Below are 24,604 nucleotides of genomic sequence, written 5' to 3'. Positions count from 1 at the left end.
ACCTTTGCTACTGCAGCCTCAAAGAGAACCAGAAAAGGATGCATTAGCAATCGTGCATATGCTGGCATAAAATCAAAATAAACTCTCGACCTTAAGCAATGCTCTGAGATTTCTCACTCTTTTTTCCCCCCCTCCCCAATAATGAAAGTACTTTGAAATATATTTTTTATTTATAAAGATTTTTAATTGGAAAGGAGGTGGAATAATAGTGAAACTAAGGATAGTGGGGCTGCTGCTTCAGCTCCTGTGGTATAATGTGGACAATTTAAACGTTTCTTAAGCTCTTCAAAGCAGAGAGCTGCTTGTGTCCCAGCCTATGTCCTGGCTCAATCACTTAAGTCTCAGACTCAGAGTATAAAGTTATATAAGTGACTGAAGGGAGAGCGTGAGCTTCCGTTTCTGTGAGCCATTGATAACTATTTAAATATGAGGTGTATACCTGGACTTCTATTGTGTGGACACACACTACAGTTTTCCTTGACTGCTGACTAATCTGGTGTTTACACTAAATTGAATTAATTAAAAGCAAAACAAAAAAACTAACTGCAAAAAAAAAAAAGTAAAATGTACAAATAACAGCAGTAAGCACGGCATGTGCCTGCATCTCGGTCTGGTGGGTGTTTGCTAACCCTCCCCCATGATCCATCCTGGTCCCCGATTGGGCCAGCAGTGATGATTCCTGGGCTGTAACTGTGGTGTTGATAAATGGAGAACTTCCCTTCCAGCACTTATCAGGTCAACTAAATGCATCTAAAAATCAAGTACAAAGGAAAACTTCTCTCTCTTAATAGGCAACAGGTGTTGAGTACTTCCATTAATCTGAGTGGGAGGCATAACAAAACCCCCACTCAGACCTAAAAAATCTTTTCCTCTTTGTGTTTAGTCTCCTGAAATTGTTGCACTCTGATTTTTCCCCTGACTTTTTTTTTTTTTTTGTAGCTGTGTGAAAGAGTATATTAATTGAAATCTCGATTGGAATCTGTATGTGTACGCAAGAAACTCCCATCAGTAATACTGATAAATTGTGTGTGTTACTCTTCTGTGTGAATGCTTTGACTAGTTAAAAGGATGCTTGGAATGGCTCCTGTATGTTGATAGAATCTGCTGCAACTCTAAGAAGATTAGATATTGTAATTGAAATACTTTCTTCTACTTTAAAAACTTTAACAGGATAAGTCTTTAGTTTGAAATAGATTAAAAATATATGAAATTTGTATCCTATGAACCGGAAAGACTGAGAGATTTGGCAGCTTTTTGTTCAGTTAAGAATTGTTACAAGGCGAAAGAGTATTATGCACTCTGTAGGTTAAAATGTAATTTTGGACACCCAAGAAAACACTATGTCCAGATTTTCAAAATTGCCCAAAGCCAGGATCCAGGGTTATTTGATTTTCAAAAAGGCTGTGCACCTGGCAGGGCCTATTGACTCAAAGCGTCTACTTTTTTAAAAAAAAAAAAGTTGGTCTCTGTGTTTTACTAAAGAGGTTGAAAAGTGTGTTTGTTCTTCTGATTATGTGAAATGATATGCTGTAGACAAAAATTCAAGTATTGTTTTCTTAAAAGTCAGCTGCATTGCTATAGTGTGTCTGGTGAAGACACTCTGTGCAGTGGGAGAGAGCTCTCCTCTCGGCATAAACTCCACCTCCATGGGAGGCAGTAGCTATGTTGGTCGGAGAAGCTCTCCTGCTGACATAGCGCTGTCCACATCGGTGCTTAGGCTGGTGTAAATTATGTCTCTTAGGGGAATGGATTATACCAAAGTAAGCTGTAGTGGAGACCAAGCCTTATTTTGTGTCATTTGGGGGGGTTACTTTGCTAACCTTTGTCAGACATCAAAGAATTAAAATGATGTGTTTGCTTTTGGAGAGTACTTGTGATGTCTGATTTAACATCTTATTTGGTTTTGTTCCATTGTTCTCAAAGTGGGGAAGTCTTGTGCTGGTCTTGAATCTCAGCCGGCTAGCATTCATCCAAGCTGCAATTTATGTAAGATACTTCTACATATTTTGGGGTGAGTTTCCAAACCCTTAATGAGGGTTTAAGTGGCATGGAGGAGCCTATGGGGAATCTCTAAGTTTCACTACTGGAAAGCAGTTTGTGTTTGTGCATATTAAGCTGATGTTTCAAGTCCACATTAATACAGCCCAAGACGGTCTCAGATTGGCAGTTATATCAGGTGCAGAGAACTGGTCAAACACGGTAGTGGTGGGGCAGAAATGGCCAAATTTTCATGGAGGGGGGAAAAAAAAACCTAGCTAGGATACAGAAAGCAAAGAATAGGATGAAATGGTCAACTTTCAACATGGCCAAAGGTAAGCAGAAACTTCTTCGGTGTGCAGTATCAGTCACCTCATCTTGAAAAGGCTATTATAAAACTGGAAGAGCTCAGAGAATAGAGGTGAGAATGAATAAGGGCCTGGAAAAACTTTCCCATGAAGAGAGATTGAAAAGACTGGGATTGTTCTTAGACAGTAAATGAATGAGAAGGGGACAGGATAAATGTACCTACAATAATGAATTGTCTTCTAGAAAAGGTAGATCAGGAACTTTTGGTCTTCCTGTCTCCGATCACAAGAACAAGGGGACATGCCATGAAATTGAAAGGTGGGAAATTCAAAACTGGCAAAAAGGAAATACTTTCACGCAAGATGTGAGCTCACTGCCACCTGAAGTCATCTGGAATTGCCAGGCTGGATCAGACCCATGTTTTCCATATGCTCAGTGGCTAGGAGTTCCTGCTGTTCTCAGGTGGGTGAAGGGGAGAACTCTCTGTCATTCTCAGTGGGAGCTGCTGGATGCCTAGCTCTTCTGAAGATTTAGCACCAGGTGACTCATGTTGAAGTTCACTTTGAAAATTGGAGTTGGTTCTTCATGAAACCCCAATATCGGGTGTCAACGTGCTCTCCTTTATTTATTATTAAATTCTAGGCTGCTGTTTTTCATAGACCCAATTGCTGTGCAGGAACATCTCCTGTAATAGAGCTTGAGTCTAGCATGTGGCAGCATTTACATAGCCTGCGTGGGAGCTGGGTTTCTTTTTTCTTGCCTCATTTTAAAGATAGCTGCTGTAGCTGTTTTGTCCTAGGCTTGCATTCTTCCAAAGGGTGTTATTTGTCTTAATGGAGCAAGAGGTCAATCTCATCTAAATCTGTGGGGCAAGGCTTACTTTTATATAACCACTGGGTGTTTAAGGGTTAGACTGTGGAAAGTCACGGATCAAGTGGAATCAGTTCTGTTGAGTTGGGTTAAGAGGATAGAAGATTAGCTGTAAAATGTAAGTAAACCGAAAAACTCTAGCGTTGTTTGTTAAATGTGTCCAGGTTTTCCCTACTATTGAATATTGGGTTTGGATAATGTAGTTTGCTATAAATAATGGGATAGAAACTACTCTATTTTCCCTAGAGACTTCAGTCAGATCTACAGGAAAAAGGCCAAAATGCCCACCACAAACTGTATAGACATTCTATGAATTTCCCGTTTTGTTGAGGATGCCCAGCACCTGCGCTGGATGATGTATTTATGTTCTATATTTAATAAATCTAAATGAAATCTTACAAGAGGAGAAAATTGGGAAAGCCCATATACTCCATGGGAGAGATTGTCAGAAATGCAGAGATCAGTTAGGTCCCCAGCTTTTGCAGGGTGGATCAATTTTAAATCAGCAACCGGAAATCTTGATTTAGATCATAGATTTTAATCATGTTTTGCACTTGTACATTTTAGTTTTTTTTCTAAAGAAAGGTGGATTTTCCTTGGTTACCATTAAAACGTGTTATTTGCAACTAAATATCATCTTTACACTACAGGGTGGTTCTTTTTGCTCATCAGGAAGATATACTATATCTACATTTATTTTAAGCAATTAAATAGCTTAACTTACTATGATTCATCTTAATGTTTATATTTTTATGTTAGAAAATGGTGAACGATGCATTTCTTATTTACTAGGTTAATTTTTTTATTTATAATTTGTCAAGCCCTATTTGGATGGAAAATAAAATTCCACTAAAAATACACAACTAGCATTTTATTTTTTTGTTAAAATTACTCCAAAGCGCGCTCACTCGCTCTCTCTCTCTCTTTTATAGGAAAAAAACTTGATCAAAACATATTTTGCATTTAAAACTAGCTGATTTATTAAGCAAGGAAAATATCTGTAGCTAGTGAATTGAACTAATTGTTTCTGATCCCCATGTCCTTCAAGATTTTAGAGCTAGTAGAATTTATCCTCCTATAGTTTATTCAGATTTCCTGCTTTTTCAACTCCAGATTGGTTTCTTAACTTTGAATGAACTAGCTGAATAAACTGAAATGAAGCAAATACTCTCTCTGCATCTGCAGAAGAGGTTACTGCTGTCAAAAGCTGGTTTAGCACTTCAGCAAGCTCTGGTTACAGGTGCTTAGCCAGACTTCCACCAGTTCAGTGGTCTGACTTTCTTTAAAACGGGACAACAAACATTAATATTATTTTTGTTTTTAATTTACATTATTTTAATAGGTTACAATAAATTTAGGCATTAGTACAGATTGTCATAATTTCAAATCTGAAATAAATTTATTTCAAAAAATAATCCTGTTTTTAAATTAAAAAATTGGATTTTTGATTTAAATCAGATTTTTTTTAGTTTAAAAAAAAATCAGTATTTGTTCATCCTGCCAGCTTGCACTGAAAGTCACTGGGAGGAAAAACTACCGTTTGCTACCTCTTTTCAGAGTTGAGGCCCAGATTATCCATGTTAAAGGTGTCTCGGTTAAGCTTACACCACAGGGAATGGAAAATGCAGACAAACTTGCTGCACGTGTTGGCAGAAATGTACAAGTTATTTGTAAAAATACTGATACTTTTTAGAAAGCGACCCCTGGGTTAAAGTTACTGTGCCAAGCACTTCATTGATTCCTTGATACAGTGGAACTTCAGAGTTACGAATGCTTCGGGAATGGAGGTTGTCTGTAGCTCTGAAATGTTCGTAACTCTGACAAAACGTTATAGGTGTCCTTTCAAGTGTTTACAACTGATCATTGACTTAATACAGCTTTGAAACTTTCCTATGCAAAAGAAAAATGCTTTTTTTAAACCATCTTAATTTAAATGAAATAAGCACAGAAACAGTTTCCTTACCTTTTCAATTTTTTTAAACTTTCCCTTTATTTTTTTAGTAGTTTATATTTAACACACTACAGTACTGTTTGTTTTTTTTATTTGACTCTGCTGCTGCTGACTGTATACTTCCAGTTCCTAATGAGGTGCGTGGTTGACTGCTCAGTTTGTAACTCTGGTCTTCATAGCAAACTGCGGCCTGTCAGGGTAGTCTGCTGGCGGGCTGCGGGACAGTTTGTTTACATTGACCGTCCGCAGGTATGGCTGTTTGCAGCTCCCAGTGTCCGCGGTTTGCCATTCCTGGCCTATGGGAGCTGCGGGAAGTGGCGCAGGCCACAGGGACGTGCTGGCTGCCACTTCCCACAGCTTCCATTGGCCAGGAACGGCGAACCGCGGACACTGGGAGCTGCAGACGGCTGTGCCTGCGGATGGTCAATGTAAACAAATGGTCTCACGGCCCGCCAGTGGATTACCCTGATAGGCTGCAGGTTGCCCCACCATTGTTCTACTGTATTTTTATTTTCTTCTTTGAGTGCCTGCTCATGTCCATCCAATGCTAGGTGTGTGCGCACTCAAGTGCACGGTGGCCGGAGTTTTTTCCCTTAGCAGTATTGGTAGGGCCAGCTCTGGAGCCCTCTGGAGTCCCGCGCTCATGCACTGGTATAAGGGGCGCTGCTGACCCCGCACCCTCTCAGTTCCTTCTTACCATCAGTGATAGTGGCTGGAACACTCCTTGCTCTTGCAAGTGGCCTTAGCGTTGTTTCTGGACTCTGAGTTGTTTCCTGTAAATAGTTGAATACTTAGTTATCTGTTGTTTGACCTGCCCTCCATCCCTGCTGTTGGAGCAAGAAGAAACAGAGAGGGTGTGGGGCTGATGGCACCCCATATACTGGCTCATGAGTGTGGGACTCCAGAGGGTGCTAGAGCCAGCCCTACGGATATTGCTAAGGGAAAAACCTCCTGCTGCTATGCATGTGGGTGCGCGCACGCCTAGCATGGAATGGACATGAGCAACACATCTCAAAGAACACCAAAGGTAGGTAGCTGTCTTTGATAAAATATTACTAAAGCAGTAGGAAACTTTCCAACATATTAAAAGTTCCCAGTGCAACAATTATTACACATTTAAGCTGTTTGGAGTTTCTGATAAGCTTAATGCTATATACTAATGTTGTTTATTGATTGGGTAAAAATTCTGTAACAACTGTGTAGAAAAGCAGTAGTTCAATAAAACTTTTCTTTATTTAAAGGAAAGAAGATTGGTAGGCTGGAAATGTGGCCTATCGTTTTTCATGTTGGCGCAGAGTCTGTGCCTTTTTAATGCAAATAACACTTGATTTTTTTTTTTTAATTTCTAAAAATAAATGCTGTAAAACCCTTATTTCCCTCTCCTCCCTCCCGCCCCTTTTCTTAAAATGTTTGCGTAGCCACAATTCACAAATAACACTTCAGTAAGTAGTCCACATGTCTGTGTGTGATGACAGCAAATTGTCAAGGGACTATACAGTATTATAAATTACAGTTAGGAAAAAAAGTTTTTAAACTATAAGGAAAGCTTACAGTTATTGTACTTTGTTAAGGAATCATGGTTAAACAATATAAAATGGGTTTATTAACTCAGCAAAATTTCCCTTAATCTTGTCAGCTGGTGTCTTTGTGCCAGCATGGCAGGATGTGACATTCCTTGTGGACAGTCATCTCTTGCTGTAGGCCCTTATGATGATTCCCCAGCTCCGTGACGATAGTGTAATACTGTGTTCAGTTGAATGGATCTTTCAGTTTGGCTAGTGAAGCAAAACAGAATTCTGTGCCTTTATTGCATTACTTTTTAGACTTGCTGAAATTTTGTTTGTGCAGGAAGTGACCTGTAAAAGGGATGCACTGCTTTGAATTGGTCTTTGTTTTCTGTTACATAAATATTAATTAACAACCACCTTTCTGAGTTTGTTTATTTTGTTGATGTAAAGCTCGTGTAGATTTTTGCTTTATGGATTAGATTGACTGCATTCATATTAAGGCTTGTTTCTGCTGTGTTTCATCATCTCTACTAATGAGTCTTGTGAACTGTCTGGAGACACTGTTCTGTAGTAAGAAGAACAGGAGTACTTGTTTCAGAGTAGCAGCCATGTTAGTCTTTATCCGCAAAAAGAAAAGGAGTACTTGTGTCACCTTAGAGACTAACAAATTTATTTGAGCATAAGCTTTCGCTCATGAAAGCTTATGCTCAAATAAATTTTAGTCTCCAAGGTGCCACAAGTACTTCTTTCCTTTTTGCGCATACTAATTGTGAGAGTTAAGTTAAGCTAATTAGTTAAGATGAGCTATTATCGGCAGGAGAAAAAAACTTTTGTAGTGATAATCAAGATGGCCCATTTAGACAGTTGACAAGAAGGTGTGAGGATACTTAACTTAAGGAAATAGATTCAATATGTGTAATGACCCAGCCACTCCCAGTCTCTATTTAAACCCAAGTTAATGGTATCTAGTATGCATATCTGTAGTGATCTCCTCCATCTCTTACCAGGTGTATCAGAATCTTGTATTGTCTGCTTGGTTTAAAAACTTGATAATTTGTAGTCTAGTGGTGTTAATTGTACCCAAGATCCATAAACCTGGAAATCCTGGACGCCCCATCATCTCAGGCATTGGCACCCTGACAGCAGGATTGTCTGGCTATGTAGACTCCCTCCTCAGGCCCTACGTTACCAGCACTCCCAGCTATCTTCGAGACACCACTGACTTCCTGAGGAAACTACAGTCCATTGGTGATCTTCCTAAAAACACCATCCTAGCCACTATGGATGTAGAAGCCTCTACACCAACATTGCACACAAAGATGGGCTACAAGCCGTCAGGAACAGTATCCCCGATACTGTCACGGCTAACCTGGTGGCTGAACTTTGTGACTTTGTCCTCACCCATAACTATTTCACATTTGGGGACAACGTATACCTTCAAATCAGCGGCACTTCGATGGGTACCCGCATGGCCCCAGAGTATGCCAACATTTTTATGGCTGACTTAGAACAACGCTTCCTCAGCTCTTGTCTCCTAATGCCCCTACTCTGCTTGCGCTACATTGATGACATCTTCATCATCTGGACCCATGGAAAAGAAGCCCTTGAGGAATTCCACCAGGATTTCAACAATTTCCATCCCACCATCAACCTCAGCCTGGACCAGTCCACACAAGAGATCCACTTCCTGGACACTATGGTGCTAATAAGCGATGGTCACATAAACACCACCCTATATCGGAAACCTACTGACCGCTGTTCCTACCTACATGCCTCTAGCTTTCCTCCAGATCATACCACACGATCCATTGTCTACAGCCAAGCTCTACGATATAACCGCATTTGCTCCAACCCCTCAGACAGAGACAAACACCTACAAGATCTGTACTACAACTACAATACCTACCTGCTGAAGTGAAGAAACAGATTGACAGAGCCAGATGAGTACCCAGAAGTCACCTACTACAGGACAGGCCCAAGAAAGAAAATAACACAATGCCACTAGCCATCACCTTCAGCCCCCAACTAAAACCTCTCCAACGCATCCTCAAGGATCTACAACCTATACTGAAGGACGACCAATCACTCGCACAGATCTTGGGAGACAGGCCAGTCCTTGCTTACAGACAGCCCCCCAATCTGAAGAAAATACTCACCAGTAACCACACACCACACAACGGAACCACCAACCCAGGAACCTATCCTTGCAACAAAGCCCGTTGCCAACTCTGCCCACATATCTATTCAGGGGACACCATCATAGGGTCTAATCACATTAGCCACACTATCAGAGGCTCGTTCACCTGTGCATCTACCAATGTGATATATGCCATCATGTGCCAGCAATGCCCCTCTGCCATGTACATTGGTCAAACTGGACAGTCTCTACATATGGACACAAATGAATGAATGGACACAAATGAGACATCAAGAATTATAACATTCAGAAACCAGTTGGAGAACACTTCAATCTCTCTGGTCACTCGATTACAGACCTAAGAGTGGCTAACCTTCAACAAAAAAGCTTCAAAAACAGACTCCAACGAGAGACTGCTGAATTGGAATTAATTTGCAAACTGGATACAATTAACTTAGGCTTGAATAGAGACTGGGAATGGATGAGTCATTACACAAAGTAAATCTATTTCCCCATGTTATTTCTCCCCCCCACCCCCCACTGTTCCTCAGATATTCTTGTTAACTGCTGGAAATAGCCTGCCTTGCTTGTCACCATGAAAGGTTTTCCTCCTTCCCCCCCCTGCTGCTGGTGATGGCTTATCTTAAGTGATCACTCTCCTTACAGTGTGTATGATAAAACCCATTGTTTCATGTTCTCTGTGTGTGTATATCAATCTCCCCTCTGTTTTTTCCACCAGATGCATCCGATGAAGTGAGCTGTAGCTTACAAAAGCTTATGCTCTACTAAATTTGTTAGTCTCTAAGGTGCCACAAGTACTCCTTTTCTTATTGTTAGGGTACAATTCAGTAGGCTTAGTGTGATTAGAACCTCATGTCTTCAATATGCGTGCCATTGGCAACAGTATGAGTGGAATTGCATTTAAGACTGGATGTTTTTTCTAAAAGGATCTGCTCTAGGAATTATTTTGGGAAAGGTGTGTGCCTGTATTTATACAGGTTTCAGAGTAGGAGCCGTGTTAGTCTGTATTCGCAAAAAGAAAAGGAGTACTTGTGGCACCTTAGAGACTAACAAATTTATTAGAGCATAAGCTTTCGTGAGCTACAGCTCACTTCATCGGATGGATTTGCTGGAAAAAATGTTTTTTTCCAGCAAATGCATCCGATGAAGTGAGCTGTAGCTCACGAAAGCTTATGCTCTAATAAATTTGTTAGTCTCTAAGGTGCCACAAGTACTCCTTTTCTTTTTGTGTTTATACAGGAATCTATGAATAATCTGCTCATGCAGAGCAAGAGTAACTTGTAACGTAAGCTACAGAGAAAAAGTTCAAATTTCTTTAAACGTCACTGGTTTTGTGAAAAATTCTTTGAAGAGATGTTTGTTTTTAGCATTAAGATAAGAACCCTGTGTGTGTCTCTTCCAGTGGAAAAGACTGTTAATAGGCAATCAGAATCCATTGCAAAGCATTACTTTGAATAGTGGGAGCAAAAGGCAAGGGAGAAGTTTGAGGCAGTGTGAGGGGGGGAAAAAAGAGGACTAGAGAGAGTGGAGAGAGTGGTGAGGTGACATGAGGAACAGACAGTTGGTCAAATGACCTTGTATGGCAGCGACTCATTGGTATTGGAAATCCAATTCTCACTGCATAACCAAGCAAGAGCTGCTTTCCACCTAAGCCAAGACACATTGGGAACTGATCTGAGCTATATCACTTCAGACACAGCTGTTCTCTTCCACTTTCCGCTGTTTGTCAGATCTGAGCTTAGAAAGATGTTGAAATGCCACTTAAGGAGCAGTGTGGCTTTGTGGATTTGAGTACCAGGTTGGGCATTGGATGCTCTCAAGTGCTAATCTGCCAGAGATATGTAGCCTTCATCTGTGTCTGATTCCCCATCTGTAAAGTGGAGATGATCATTCTTACCTATCTCACTGGAGAATAATCTAATGCATGTTTGTATGGTGCTTTGCAAATGTAAACAGCTGTGCAAAGATATGGACAGTACAGGTCTAACATTCAGGCAGTGTCTTGTGCTCTGCAGTCTACTTGATGCTGGAGTATTAAGCAGCTATCTGCTTACAGTAGCTTGGCCTGTGCTCTAGTCAGGACTCTGGTTAATGACAGCACAGACTGATTGGCTGTCACTTACTTCCTTCTGGTTCATTACTGGGAAAAATTGAGAGAGAGTAGTCAATAAAACAAGTTCTTGGTCCTATTTTTTATTTGATTTTTCTGTTATGATTGAAGTCTGAATGCAGAAAAATAACTACATTTGTCTAATGAAAATAGCTTTTTGAATTAAATATAAGAAAATTACATATCTCCCATCCCCACTTCCCACCGAGAGAATTAAGAGAACTAACTGAAGTCAAATAGCTATTTGAATGGGGCTGTTGGCCCGGTGAGCTTACAGGACACCAATTAAGGGATATGCTATTTTCAGTCTGTTTCATCTGATTACAGAAAGAGCGAAATCCTACAAAAAACATGTTGGATAAAAATCAATGATTTTCTTTAAATAAAATCGGATTTTTTTTTTATAAAACGCTTTTTGAGGGGAAAAAACCTGTCTAAAGATAGGTTTTTAATTGATACATTATAGCTCAAAGATACCTCATCATGGAATAGAGATTATAAATTCTAATTCAAAAGTATAGGACAATATGTTCATGTAATGTTTAAGAAAAGTTTTGTAAATAAGTTCCAATAGTTCATGGATTAGGGACCCAATTTTATGGGGTTCCAGGGGCTTCTGTATAGATTATTTAGGTTAATCTTTCTGTCTACCCAATGGGACTCAGTGCTCAGACTAGAAGGTACCATCAGAGATGCTTAGTTTTACAGTTCTCAAACTGTGGATTTGTCTCTCCAGAGATGATATGCTTGTTAACAGCAAAAATGTTTTAAAATAAATATATAGAGGTGAGAAATAAGACCTCAACCCTATTGTCCCTCTGCAAATTTGTGTACACAGAGTCAATCCCTTACCTCTCTCTAAAAGTGCAAAGTTTCAGAAAGTTCAAAGAATAGAAGATAGTTGGGGGCAGAATGGATCTGGACAAGGAGGAGAAGTCTGGAGATAAATGTGAGAGGGGAGGGACAGGCGGTAGAAACAAAAGTGAAGTGTTTGAGCAGCATATTCCAGAAGTCTTGAGGTCTTTCTGAGTATACCCTTCATTGATTTGAGATCTACCATACCATTCTCTCACTAGAAGGGAAACCTATCATGGCAGCAGGTTGTAAAAGAAACCCAGTTTGGGAATAAGAACCATTCAAGAAATATGTTTGCTGATGGTGTTTTAAAGAAAGTCACACCAGTGAACTGGTGGAAGTCACTTAAGCTCTTGGATTCAGAGACTGTTGAAGTGATAATCTCATTTTTAACAGCAGTTGCTTCTTTTGCCGGTGTAGAAAGAATATTTTCTTCCTTTGGACTAATTCATTCCAAATTGAGAAATCGTTTGGGTCCTGAAAAAGCAGGAAAGCTTGTTTTTCTTTTCCAGACTGTGAACAAACAGGAATATGAAGGTGAAGAGACTGAGTTAGCTGCAGAAGCTAATATTTTAAGTTTCTCATGTTGACCTGGCTGACATAGTCGATTTAATTTTTTTAACTTCATTTTAACTATTTTAGGTAAATACAGTTTTAACAAATACAAACCTGATTTTAAAAAGCTTGAATGTTTAACTAAATTCAAAAATTCATATGCTTGTTTTGTTAAAATGTTATATGTTTGCTGTTGAAGAAAAAAATCCAGAATACATAACGTTGTTGTTTTAGTTAAATAAAACAATTTAAATGTCTCATGATGTTCTCCTCCTAATACAGCATGGCAAGAAAATCTTCCAAATATTAATAATAGTTCACCTTGCAATGAATATCATAAATATCTGCTTCAGTTACCTTTGGTAAATGAAATAACCAAACAATCATTCATTTTCTGAGATAGCTGTAAAACTAATCTGAAAAGTTTTCGAAATAAATCACTTTAAAAATGTATAGTGTGCCTTCTAAAAATGAAACATACATCTATCTCTGAGTTGTGAAGAATATGTACTAAGGTTATAACAACCAACAAGAATGTGCTTTTATGTAGAAATCCATGATTAAATCAAGGCTTCTTGAGTAGGGATTTAAATCAAATCCACCCTGACAAAAAGCTTAATGGATTCCTAAAAATATCATGTAAATGTACAAGCAAACCAACCACCTTGGGGTTTGCGACTAGGTATGAATATTTCTCTTTTTAAGAAAATTATGTAACTGGTTTGAAGCACTTCCAACCGTAGTGCACTTTACTATAAACAAAGGACCTGATTTTAATTTAAGGAGAGTCAGTCATTGGAATTTGATGGGATTGTAATATGGCAGATTAATGTGAACTTCTTTGATTTAAAGGAGAATAAAGAGAATTAGATAAAACAGAGCTGATTCCTGGTTAATGCTTCCAATAAGAAATTAATGATCAAAATCATGGTCTTTAGCTTTACAACAAAGAGTAGGTGGAGAATTTCTAACAGAATGGGCATTTGGAAATGGGATATGGGAGACAACTCATGTCCTTCCTTCAGAAGGACTCCTGAAGTTGTTAAAGGTAGGGCATGCAAACCTGGATGCAATCACCATGATGCTTTAGGCTCATCAAGATGAAGGCAAGAACTGTGGGAATACAGGTGGGTCCATGAGCATTCAGTGCTGCCATGTGTGTGAATTGGATTTTATTTTCTGTAGCTGAGCAGTTATGTTTTTGATATCCTTTATCCAATCAGACTCCGAGGGTGGCTGGCTGAGTTTCCATTGTATGGTAATTCTACATTGTGCCAGGAGTGCAAACCTTTTCTTGCATTTGTCTCTCGGATTGGTGGTGAGACTGTAGTGGGGACAGGCTCTTGGAATGAAAGGCTTGTTCAGACTTCCACACATGTTTGTTTCCTGTGCATTTCTAAAACGTCTGTCTGTGAACCTGAGGAGACTTGGCATCCTTCAAAGGACTTCCTTGAAGTACTACTAAGTACCACTTGGCACATACCTACTGCATCTGGTGATGCTAGCTTTTTGAGGACTGGACTAAAATTTTGCTTACATTTCAGGGGTGTTGGGTGACGGGGGCACCTAACCTGTGTGTCATATAAAGATGTATACCCCAAAACCATGGACTTTGTAATTCCTTGACTCCAGAGGCCAACTGTGGAAAATGCAGTAGACTTAGGATCATAGCTCACTGCGGAAATGCTACCCAAATCCCATCAGATGCAGTCTCTGCATTTTACATGCAGTGTGATTGGTACGCAAGACTGGCCAGAGAACGGCAGAGCCCCAAGGTTGTTCAGATGGTATTCTGCACATTTCTAGACTTTATAATGCTATTTAGGGTATAAGTGTAACCTTAACTTCGGACAACCATTACAAAGCTGAAAGTCTGTTGAGAGCTCCAAACGTCTCTTAAGACTTAAGTAAATGATGATGATTAAGTTGTAGTTCAGGTTACGAGTTTGGTGAGATTTTTCTTTAGTCTGGAAGCAGACTTCATACGGTGTAGATAACTGCGTCTCTTTGGAACTTTTTTTTGTTAAGTAGGAGCTCTCCTTATGCACACCAGAGAGCTGATAGTGCAAGTGTGAACATCTTCTCATTGTGAAGTGATGAGGCTTCATAGATTTGATGCTAGGAGGGCATTATGATGATCTGTTCTGACCTTCTGCATAGCACAAGGCATGGAGTTTCACTTGGTGACTTCTGCATCAAGGCCAATAACTCCTGGGCGAGCTACAGAGTTTTTCTAAAAAAGCAACCAAACTTGATTTGGAGGTCTTAAGTGATAGTCAGCCAGCCACATGTTTGGTAGCTTGTTCCAATGGTTAATTAGAATCATAGAATCATAGAATATCAGGGTTGGAAGGGACCCCAGAAGGTCATCTAGTCCAACCCCCTGCTCAAAGCAGGACCAAGTCCCAGTTAAATCATCCCAGCTAGGGCTTTGTCAAGCCTGACCTTAAAAACCTCTAAGGAAGGAGATTCTACCACCTCCCTAGGTAACGCATTCCAGTGTTTCACCACCCTCTTAGTGAAAAAGTTTTTCCTAATATCCAATCTAAACCTCCCCCATTACTCTCAGAGTGGAATTACTCTCACTGTGGAAAACAAACACGTCAGTTTGAATTTGTCTAGTTTCAGCTTGCAGCCATTTGGATGTAATGCTGGCCTCAGTGTTCATTAATTCAGATAACTTGGCACTGTTGATTTAGTTTGAAGTAAATCGTTCAGTTCAGATGATGCCATGCTTTCACAAAGCTCTGTTTAATGGGATTTCACTATTAACTCACCCTATTATAGTACATCGGTCTAAACTTGCTTTGTACTACCATCTTGTAACTTCTTGGTTCCATTCACAAGATGGCACTTTCCGAGTCGCTGTCCATTATAACTAAATGACTGTGCCACAGATGAGGGACCCAAAGCTATCCTGACTTTTTTTTCTTTCTTAAGAGGTTTCATGTTCCCACCAACTAGACGTGTAATAGGAAGGAAATAATTATCAAGAACCATCATGGTGGGATGGGGCTGAGGGGAAATTCCAGGAATATAAAGAAAAGGAGTACTTGTGGCACCTTAGAGACTAACAAATTTTTTAAAAATTTGTTAGTCTCTAAGGTGCCACAAGTACTCCTTTTCTTTTTGCGAATACAGACTAACACGGCTGCTACTCTGAAACCAGGAATATAAAAATTGCTTTGATTATAAAATTCACGCCAGATGTAACTAACACAAACTGGACATTGGGGCACCTAATGTGAGCATTATTCTTCTATAATTTCTCTTTAGGACTTTCACCGCGTAACTGGCTGACTATTAAGGGAAACGTTTTTCCATCGGGTGCGCATTCTGTGGCTCGGTGTGCTCCCTGCTGTGGTGACACAGATGTCGGTTACTAGCACTGCTTCGTGAGCATTAGCCTGCAATGTAACACACATCGTGCTTCACAAAAGAAGATTGTGAAGTCCAATGCAAGAATAAATCAAATGAAGTAAGGGCACCATTCTACTTCATAGGGTACTGGAAATGCCGAGTATGGAGTTCAAGGAGCTGATTGTCCCTTTTAAGAAGGGAGCATTGAGGGGGAGTGAAGAGTTTTCCCTGTAGAAGGGAAGGGGTTTAGCTCTCCTCACCTGTAGATCTCAGGAGAGCTGCTGAAGGTCCGGGCTTTTAGCAGAGAGATTCTTGGTGGGAGAAAGGGGTTCAGAGCATGGAAAGGGAGTAAGGTGTTTCTTGATGGATCAGCATTCACTTACTCATGAATTTTCTGTATGGTTGAGGTGGGCAGCGCTGCAGAAAATGCCCAGTCCCTCCTGCTCTGTATAGTCTGAACTTCATGGAGCTCCTGTTGATGACTTTCTGATGGCATGGCTCATAGCAGAAGAGAGGGCCATGTCCTGGAGTTGGCACTCATGCCTTTCCCGTGTCCACTCCAGATCAGTCGTCCTCCATGGAGGAGGGATGGGCCTGAACCAGTGTTTTAGACTTTATATGCATAGCCTGGGCTCCTGGGTGTTTGCAGGGACAGTCAGTTCCAAACAAACATTGCCATGAGAGCTGCAGACCTGAAATGTAGAACTGCCAGGAGAAGACCAAGGTGGCAGAAAGGTCTACACCATTCTCATGAGCGGGATTCATTGAGTGCTGAGGGCAGTGTAATCAGTTCCAGCAGCGGTCCAGAAAACTGCAGCGGGGGAAGGGCGGAATACCTCTGTCTCCTGCAAGGAGAATAGTCCTGCAACTGGCGTTGCGGTGGAAGATGGGCTTTGGTGGGTGGCCTGGGGCTGTCTGCATGTTTGTTTCTGCTTGTGCAGAGCAGAGGGGCACGTTTTCCTTTTGAATTTCAGTATTGTACTCTGCCTCTGCACTGGCAGTTCTGGGCTATAGGGGAAAGAAGCCCCCGGGATGGATGTTTCTGGAATTTGCCTTTAGTGTAGGTTTTCAGAGTTGTATAACCAGCACGCAGCTCAGTCACAGCCTATCGGATGTGTGTTCCGGCCAGGTTTCCTCTGCTTCCCCTGCGCGCGCGTGCGCGCGCAAACACACACACACACACACACACAAGCTTTGAAATGCCTCATGGTGTAGGGTGTGTGCATGGCGGTGCAGTGAGCATCTACTGAAGTGCTTGGTTGTTGCAGTGCTCCAGGAGTAGCCTGGTGGGAGATGGGGACTTGAAGTGCAGTTAGGGCAGCTAAGATGTCATATCATGTACAGGGATAATCACTCTTGCATTTACACTCCAAATAAGCACAATGGTTAGTGCATATTGATTGCAGAGCAGAAATACTGAATAGTCTCTGTAGCTTGAATGCACGAAAGGAGTTAGAGAGACAAGATGGGTGAGGTAGTATCTTTTATTGGACCAACTTCTGTTAGAGAGACAAGATGGTTCAGTGAAAGCTGTGGCCTCCACCGCCTTGTCTCTCTAATAGCCTGGGACCTACATGGCTACAACACCACTGCAAACAAAAGGAGTTAGGCATCGTGATTGGCAGTGTCATAGTGCCTAGAAAATCACTGCAATTCACAAAGGATGAATTAGGTGCCTAAGCTCCTATACAATGAATGGGGAAAGAGGTGTCTTAGATTGAGAGTGACAAAAGCCAGCATCTAGGTGGGGAGCTGCTTAAGGTAGCCAATGAGAGATGGCAACGAGGGGGTGGGTGCTAAGCCCTGCACCTCTGTTGGTGTTAGGTTCCTTAGGCACATCCTTCTGCTTGGGATTCTCAGCTGCAAACTCTCCCTTGGCGGTAGGCGCCTACCCTGTTGGCAAGAAGCTGGGAGGAGGAAGAGCTCCTGCAGAACTTCTGGCGTAGGGCACTCACCTAGAATGTGAAAGAGCCCCATTTCTAGTCCTCCACTGCTGAAACAGGGCTCTGTCTCCTCTTGGGGGCGGGCTCGACCCATGGGGCTATGGGATAGACTGATGTGGGGCTCCCTTGGTCTCTCCTATTGAAGCTGTTGCACTGTGAATAAATAATCAGAGTGATTGGAGCAGGGGCACTGGATCCTGGGGCTCCCACTTGCCAGGTGAGTGCTGCAGAGTCATTCTATAGCTGTGAGCTCAGAGAATTTGTGAATTGCTTTGGGGCTTAGGTGGGAAATAGCTACCCAAGTGCCTAGAGGGAGACAGCAGTGTGCATGCCTGGAGGCAGAAACGAGGGTGCCGAGGAGACTTTTACTGCACAAACTTAGATGCCAAATAAGTTTAGTGCCTACAGGATTCAGCAAGAGTTGTATGCATCACAATGGTCCCTAGACTGGGGTTTAGGCACCCACCTCCTTTTGTGCATTACCACTAGAGAGAAGTGTACAGTAGCACAGATGCTGTGTGCTAAATGGGGTTATTACCGTTCAAATCAGAAAATGTTTAGAGCCCTAATGTAATAGATTCTTTGTAAATGAAGGTCTGAATAGCAAGGAAGACAGCAACTTACGAGTAAAGGGGCGTTGGAATGGCTGCTGTAGGCAGCAATCATCTCATATTTACCCTGTGCTCCCGTCTGTTGTGTTGTGCTCCTCGTGTTAGAGGACTTTTCCTTCACCCCCTCCCCTGGTTCATGTCATGGAGACAGAAAACAGAAGACCAGAAGTGTGAAGTGCAGGCAATGTGATGTTTATTGGCATTACTTTCCAGCAAGCATGTGTCCCATAACTCTGATGTCACAGAGCCTTGTTTCCCAGTATCCCTTTCCCAGCTCTGACGCCACAGAGCGTTTATCCTGTGTCCCCCCCCTTCCCAGCTCTGAGGCCGCAGAGTCTTGCCCTGTGTCCCCGTTTCCCCCATTCCCATTTCTCATTTCCTCCCCCTTAGCAGGCCCAAATGTATCTGCAACGCATGCCCTCAGTCCCACCCCACACAACTTATGGTCATGTTCCATTTTGGAGGGTTGTGATTCTAGGGTCTTCGTTCCACCTCTTTTGTATCCTATGGGATGGGTGAGGAGTGAGGTGGTGCTACGGTCAGGGACAGGCATTTCTTTGGCGTTTTAGTGTTTTATACCTTCCGCCCCAATCCACCATTGTCCCTCCCGACTGTTTGCTTGACCTTGCCTTGAGAGAAGAGCCAGGCAGCCTTCCAGTGTATTCCCAAATATTAAACTCCTACCATAGCCTGTAACACTTCAGTTCCATCTCGTATCTCTCTTCACTCCCATCTGTTTGTGGGCAGATGTAACACGCAGTGTCTTTGTCCTTTTGTTTACACATATTAGTATAAGATATAAGAGTATCAAAAAGTCAAACCCAAAATTCTATCTCAGGCTGACAAACAAGCCTATATACTAACACTGCCCAGGGCGAGGTGGCCCGGAGATGCAGATAATAAGTGGGGAAATCTTCCTGCTTTCCCCTGTCACAACTTAGCTGAGTGAGCACACTAGGAGAATGTAACTGGGCTTAGGTGAATGGCAATGAGGGAGGCAATTCGCCATATGAGAACCAAATCTTCTATCCTGGTGTGTCCATGGCACAGCCTTTTGGAGCTGAGTGCGGCAGATAGATTCTGCACCCAGAGACGCCTACCACCAACCCAGACCCTGGTAATTCAGAGTGATTGTTGTACATGTTTACAAACCATTGACAGATTGCATGGTGGTTAATTGGTGTCAAACTGTGGAGAGCCTTAAGCTGTTAAAATATGAGAGGAGTCTGACAGATATGACAGCTTCCTTCTGTGTTCTTGAAAGACCCTGTTGTGTTAAGTTTATGTATTATTGTGGGCCCGGATTGTATGTAACTTCTCTAAGGGGGAGATGTGACAAATGACCATATTGAAAATGTGCCAGATGAGTATGGACTTTGGGACAATAAGCATTAAGAGGATTCTCCATAGGGATTCCCCAGGAAAGTTAATGCAAATTCCCCCACTCTGGTGATGTAAAAACCAAGCCTTTTGAAGCTCTGCTCTGAGGAGAGAGCCATTATCTGCTGATCACTTGTTACACAATGCCAAGATCAAATTGCCTGAGGAGCATAAAGAAATAGCTATTCTGCTCAGCCTTGGTTCTGGTTCTGGATTGCAGATGGATGTGCACTTTGTAACCACAGGGAAAACCCACTTCTGATTGTGAAAGACTACAGCGTAGGGCACTGGTAGGTTTCAGTTTAGGGTGACCTCTGGTAAGCTTTTTAGCATGCATGTTGGTTCTTTTGTAATTAAAATGTGTTTTCTATGTAATGTTTTCACCTTAAGAATGTGTGCTTGCTCAGAAGGAGCTGTGCAGTAACTTTTAACTGCAGGCAATACACTGTTTCATGTCCTCAGAGAAAGCCAGTCTGTTTAGGGGCTATCAGTGTAGATCAGGGAGCTGTGCATCCTTAAAACCCCCAGTGGGGAGGAGGAGAGATGCAGATCTCCGTACGGCGGAGGTGATGGCTGGGAACTGGGAGCCTAGAGTGGATGCCTGTGGTGGACCGTGGAGTGGGTATACAGGGCAGTTGCCTCTGTGACAGAGTCCTCCTCTCGTTCTCCCTCCTCATCGTGTGCCTGACATCTGGTGTCTACCCCACACAAGGTCTGAGTGGAAAAAGGGCCAATTAACCTGTGACGGGCTGCCCCAGGAGGAGAGTCAGGGCTGAGAAGACCTAGTGGATGATTAAAAAAAAAAAAAAAAGGAGGACTTGTGGCACCTTAGAGACTAACAAATTTATTTGAGCATAAGCTTTCGTGAGCTACAGCTCACCCTGCAGGGGCAGGCGGAGCAAATATAAACCCCAGAAGTGTAGAGCAAGCAGGGGCTTCAAGGAGGAGATCTGCAGTCGTTTCATAGAGAGCAGGGAGTTGGCTAGATACAAGGCGGTCTAGGGGAGAGTAACCCCGGGGTCCTACCTTGTACTATAGACTCTGGCAAGAACCTGAGTGGGATGAAGTAGCCGCAGGGAGTAGAGGAAGCTCCAGTGGTAAACTGGGGGGAGGCCCAGAAGATAGGGAAGAAAGATAGGAAAGCGTCCAGGGAAAAGCAACAAGGTTAGAGCTTGAGCAGACTGTGGTTTCTGGGTTTAGGGTTCCTGGGCTGGACTCTGGAGAAATGGGTGGGCCTGGGTTCCCCTGCCCGCCACTGGGAAAGTGGCACAGACTGGCCAGTGGGTTGGAAGACTGAGTCTGCAGATAGTGCTTGGCTGGTAGGCCTTTGTTATACTGGAAGGGGGGGGGGCTGTAGTGCCTGGCTAGAAGGCTGTGTCACAAAGAGAGAGTAACCTGAGTGCATAGAGAGAGACCGACCACAAGGCGAGCAACTGAAGGAGGGGGCATAATCCCCTTAATCTGGAGAGAGCTAATCCCCGGATGAGCCACTTGAGGGTGCCCCAGGGGCGAGTAGTAAACCCCATGAGAGTGCCATTGTCTCTTGTGAATGATCCCATGTTGGTGTTGCTCTAGGTTATTCATTAATATATCAAGTGATCAGTCAAAGATAGGAGTCAGATGATCATTACTGCACAAAGAGGTCACGGTCTGGAGAACGCAGATTTTTATAGGAAGTACAGGATGATGTGTGGGAAATTTCAGTGACTTCATCTGAAGTGGGATTTTACTTGCATACCTTGGTGAGCTTTATATTGCCTTTAGATTAAATATACTGCTCCAGGAAAGCTTCTAATTGAGTGTGAAAGACAACTGGTCCAACCTGAACTAGCTTGCAGGATGAAATAGTTGTCTGGAAAAGTTTGCATGTTACAGCAGGAAGCAAAAGAGTGTAATGTTCCATTTGGATTTCCTCTCCAAGCTGCATTGTTGTTTTCTCAATCTTACAGTGATGGATTTTTAAAGCAGAGCAGCAGTCAAAGCTGAAGTACTGAACCATGGCATTTGGTGGCAAATATCCAAAGACAAGAGGCTGCAGAAAGCACCAGGACTAATTAAAAAATGTTGTACAAGTGGACAGGTTTTCATGTCTTTTTTTTTTTTTTTTTTTTTTTTAATTGCAAATCTGTGTTTTCCTTTAGCACAAGCTGAAGTCCAGTTGAGAGAGATTTGAGACTCATTTCAGGAGCAGCATATATTCTAGCCACAGAAAACACCTAGATAAACCCAGTCCATTGGGATACAGGTGGCTACAGTAGGGAAATGATCTAACAGAGCACAACCACATTGCTGCTTCTGAGATTGTGTATTCTGATGGGTGTAGTATTTTGACACTTAGCAGCTGAATGTAGTTTGAGAAAGCACTAAAAGATAGCAACATCCTCTAGTAGAAAGCAATAAATAATTTGTCAGTGTGTATGGGGGGGGAAGAGGGGTACGATGTCTTCAGCTAATACCAGCGCTTGTGTTAGCATGGTACCGAGTTGTGTGGCAGTGCTGCTCTACTTTTAGAAGTGCTGGCCTTCAAAGAATCATTAAACTAGAGTCTATTCTGCCTCCCACCAGGGGAATTTAAGGATCTTTAAAGAGCATACTTTAAAAAAAAATACCCTGGTGCCTTTGCCAACAATTCATCTTCCAGTATCACAGGTTCTCAGGTCTAAGGTTCTGGGAATGTTCGTACCGAGTGAATGCAGAATAGCAACTATTTGCCTTCACATTATCTCTCGCTGCCAGACTCAAACTCCTGGGAAACCTGAGGCGATACATAGGAATAGTAAAATACTGTATAAAATAGGAACACTCAAGGACCAGTCAAGGCTCCAATTCAGTTTGTGTCTTTCATCCACTAATTACTTCATTTAACGTATGAACATTATGTGAATTATTCTAATATTCAAAATTGGCTATGAACCATCTGAGAGTTGGGAAAGCACTTGGCCCAGACATAGTGTTCATCTGGGAGTGACTTGGATTCTCAGTGTTTTAATGCTTATGATTAATGGAAGCACTTCTGAATACAGGCTTCTTGACTCTCGTAGCTTAGTTACATTATGGGTTCCTGAGTGTTGGGAGTTCCCCATCTACTCCTGTGCTGGGTCTGTGTCGGAAGAACTTGTTCAGATTGGTGCTTTGGTCATTAGGGTGCTGATGAGAATAAAGCAAACATTTCCAGAGCTGGAGTAGATTTAAGTGTTCTTGCTCACAGCAGCAATTGCTGGAAGGAGTGGGGGAGAGGTCACTAATGGCTCAGGGTATGCCTCACTATATATTTTGGGTTCCTTTGCACTTGTGGGGAGCAGGCAAAGCGATTGAGTGAGACAGAGCTGAAGAGGGAAGGAAATAGATAAAGTTGCAAAGGGAGAAAGACAGGGAGGTATGAAGGGCAGAAGTAGGGACTAGAATAGCCAGGAATCTCTCCTCCTGCCCCTGAACTCCTGGGTGGCTGTTTTGGCTTTTAGAGGACACAGTGTGCTGCCAACCTCTGAGCTGCAGTCTGCGGTGGTAGCAGAGTTTAGAGGGAATGATTTGTGGGGTTATTTTCTAGATGGGTGAGGAGGGATCATTGGGGGGGGGAGGGATAGCTCAGTGGTTTGAGCATTGGCCTGTTAAACCCAGGGTTGTGAGTTCAGTCCTTGAGGGAGCCATTTAGGGATCTGGGGCAAAAATTGGGGATTGGTCCTGCTTTGAGCAGGGGGTTGGAGTAGATGATCTCCTGAGGTATCTTCCAACCCTGATATTCTAAGAATCTTGTTAGTGTGGCAAATACAAACCTCTTTCAGACCAGTTCAGTTCTGATCTGTCTCTCCCTATGTACAAATAGCAACCTCACACTTTTCCCAAACTCATCATCTTCCCTGCCTTGCACGGAAGGTCAGCACTTGGAATTCTGATCCAGTATGCCAATCTGAACCAATTCTAGGCTAACAGTTGATCTTACTTTGATGGTCAAACCTTGGAACAGCATGCAGAAATAATCAGTATGTGATAAAAATATAGTTCAGAGGGCCTTGATTTCCAGTTCTGAAATAGGACTGTATATTGAGCTCCAGGTAATTGTCATAGGACTTTTCAGCCTTGTGATTTAGTTTTTTAGCCTATTTTCCATTAGGAGCACTGCATTTGCTTTAAGAAAAGGAGTACTTATAGATTCATAGCTACTAAGGTCAGAAGGGACCATTCTGATCATCTAGTCCGACCTCCTGCACAGCGCAGGCCACAGAATCTCACCCACCCACTCCTATGAAAAACCTCACCTATGTCTGAGCTATTGAAGTCCTTAAATCATGGTTCAAAGACTTAAAGGAGCAGAGAAGCCTCCCTCAAGTCAACCATGCCCCATGCTACAGAGGAAGGCGAAAAACCTCCAGGGCCTCTCCAATCTGCCCTGGAGGAAAATTCCTTCCCGACCCCAAATATGGCAATCAGCTAAACCCTGAGCATATGGGCAAGATTCACCAGCCAGATACCCAGGAAAGAATTTTCTATAGTAACTCAGATCCCATCCATCTAATATCCCATCTCAGGGGATTTGGCCTATTTACCCTGAATATTTAAAGATCAATTACTTACCAAAATCCCATTATCCCATCATACCATCTCCTCCATAAACTTATCAAGTAGAATCTTAAAGCCAGATAGATCTTTTGCCCCTACTGCTTCCCTTGGAAGGCTATTCCAAAACTTCACTCCTCTGATGGTTAAAAACCTTCGTCTGATTTCAAGTCTAAACTTCCTGGTGGCCAGTTTATACCCATTTGTTCTTGTGTCCACATTGGTGCTGAGGTTAAATAATTCCTCTCCCTCTCCTGTATTTATCCCTCTGATATATTTATGGAGAGCAATCATATCTCCCCTCAACCTTCTTTTAGTTAGGCTAAACAAGCCAAGCTCCTTAAGTCTCCTTTCATAAGACAAGTTTTCCATTCCTCGGATCATCCTAGTAGCCCTTCACCAGCCCTTCACCAGTAGTACCTGCTCCAGTTTGAATTCATCCTTTTTAAACATGGGAGATCAG

The 24,604-nt window shown here is 42.2% G+C and overlaps 1 protein-coding gene across 11 annotated transcripts in view; it reads left to right on the top strand.

Moving 5' to 3' along the window:
- Nucleotides 1-24,604, top strand: part of MFHAS1 (multifunctional ROCO family signaling regulator 1) — a 133,412-nt gene that overhangs the window by 4,770 nt on the left and 104,038 nt on the right. The window contains exon 2 of one of the 11 annotated variants that reach the window (XM_043513840.1): nucleotides 14,721-14,726. The exons of the other annotated variants lie outside the window; for them this stretch is intronic. Within the exon in view, the coding sequence (XP_043369775.1) occupies nucleotides 14,721-14,726 (6 nt within the window). The remainder of the gene's footprint in view (nucleotides 1-14,720; nucleotides 14,727-24,604) is intronic. 11 annotated transcript variants of the gene reach the window in all.

Source organism: Dermochelys coriacea, chromosome 4 (genome assembly GCF_009764565.3).
Source record: "Dermochelys coriacea isolate rDerCor1 chromosome 4, rDerCor1.pri.v4, whole genome shotgun sequence".
NCBI lineage: Eukaryota > Metazoa > Chordata > Testudines > Dermochelyidae > Dermochelys > Dermochelys coriacea.
Note: the sequence above shows the minus strand (reverse complement) of the source record. Positions and strands in the feature narration are given on the sequence as shown.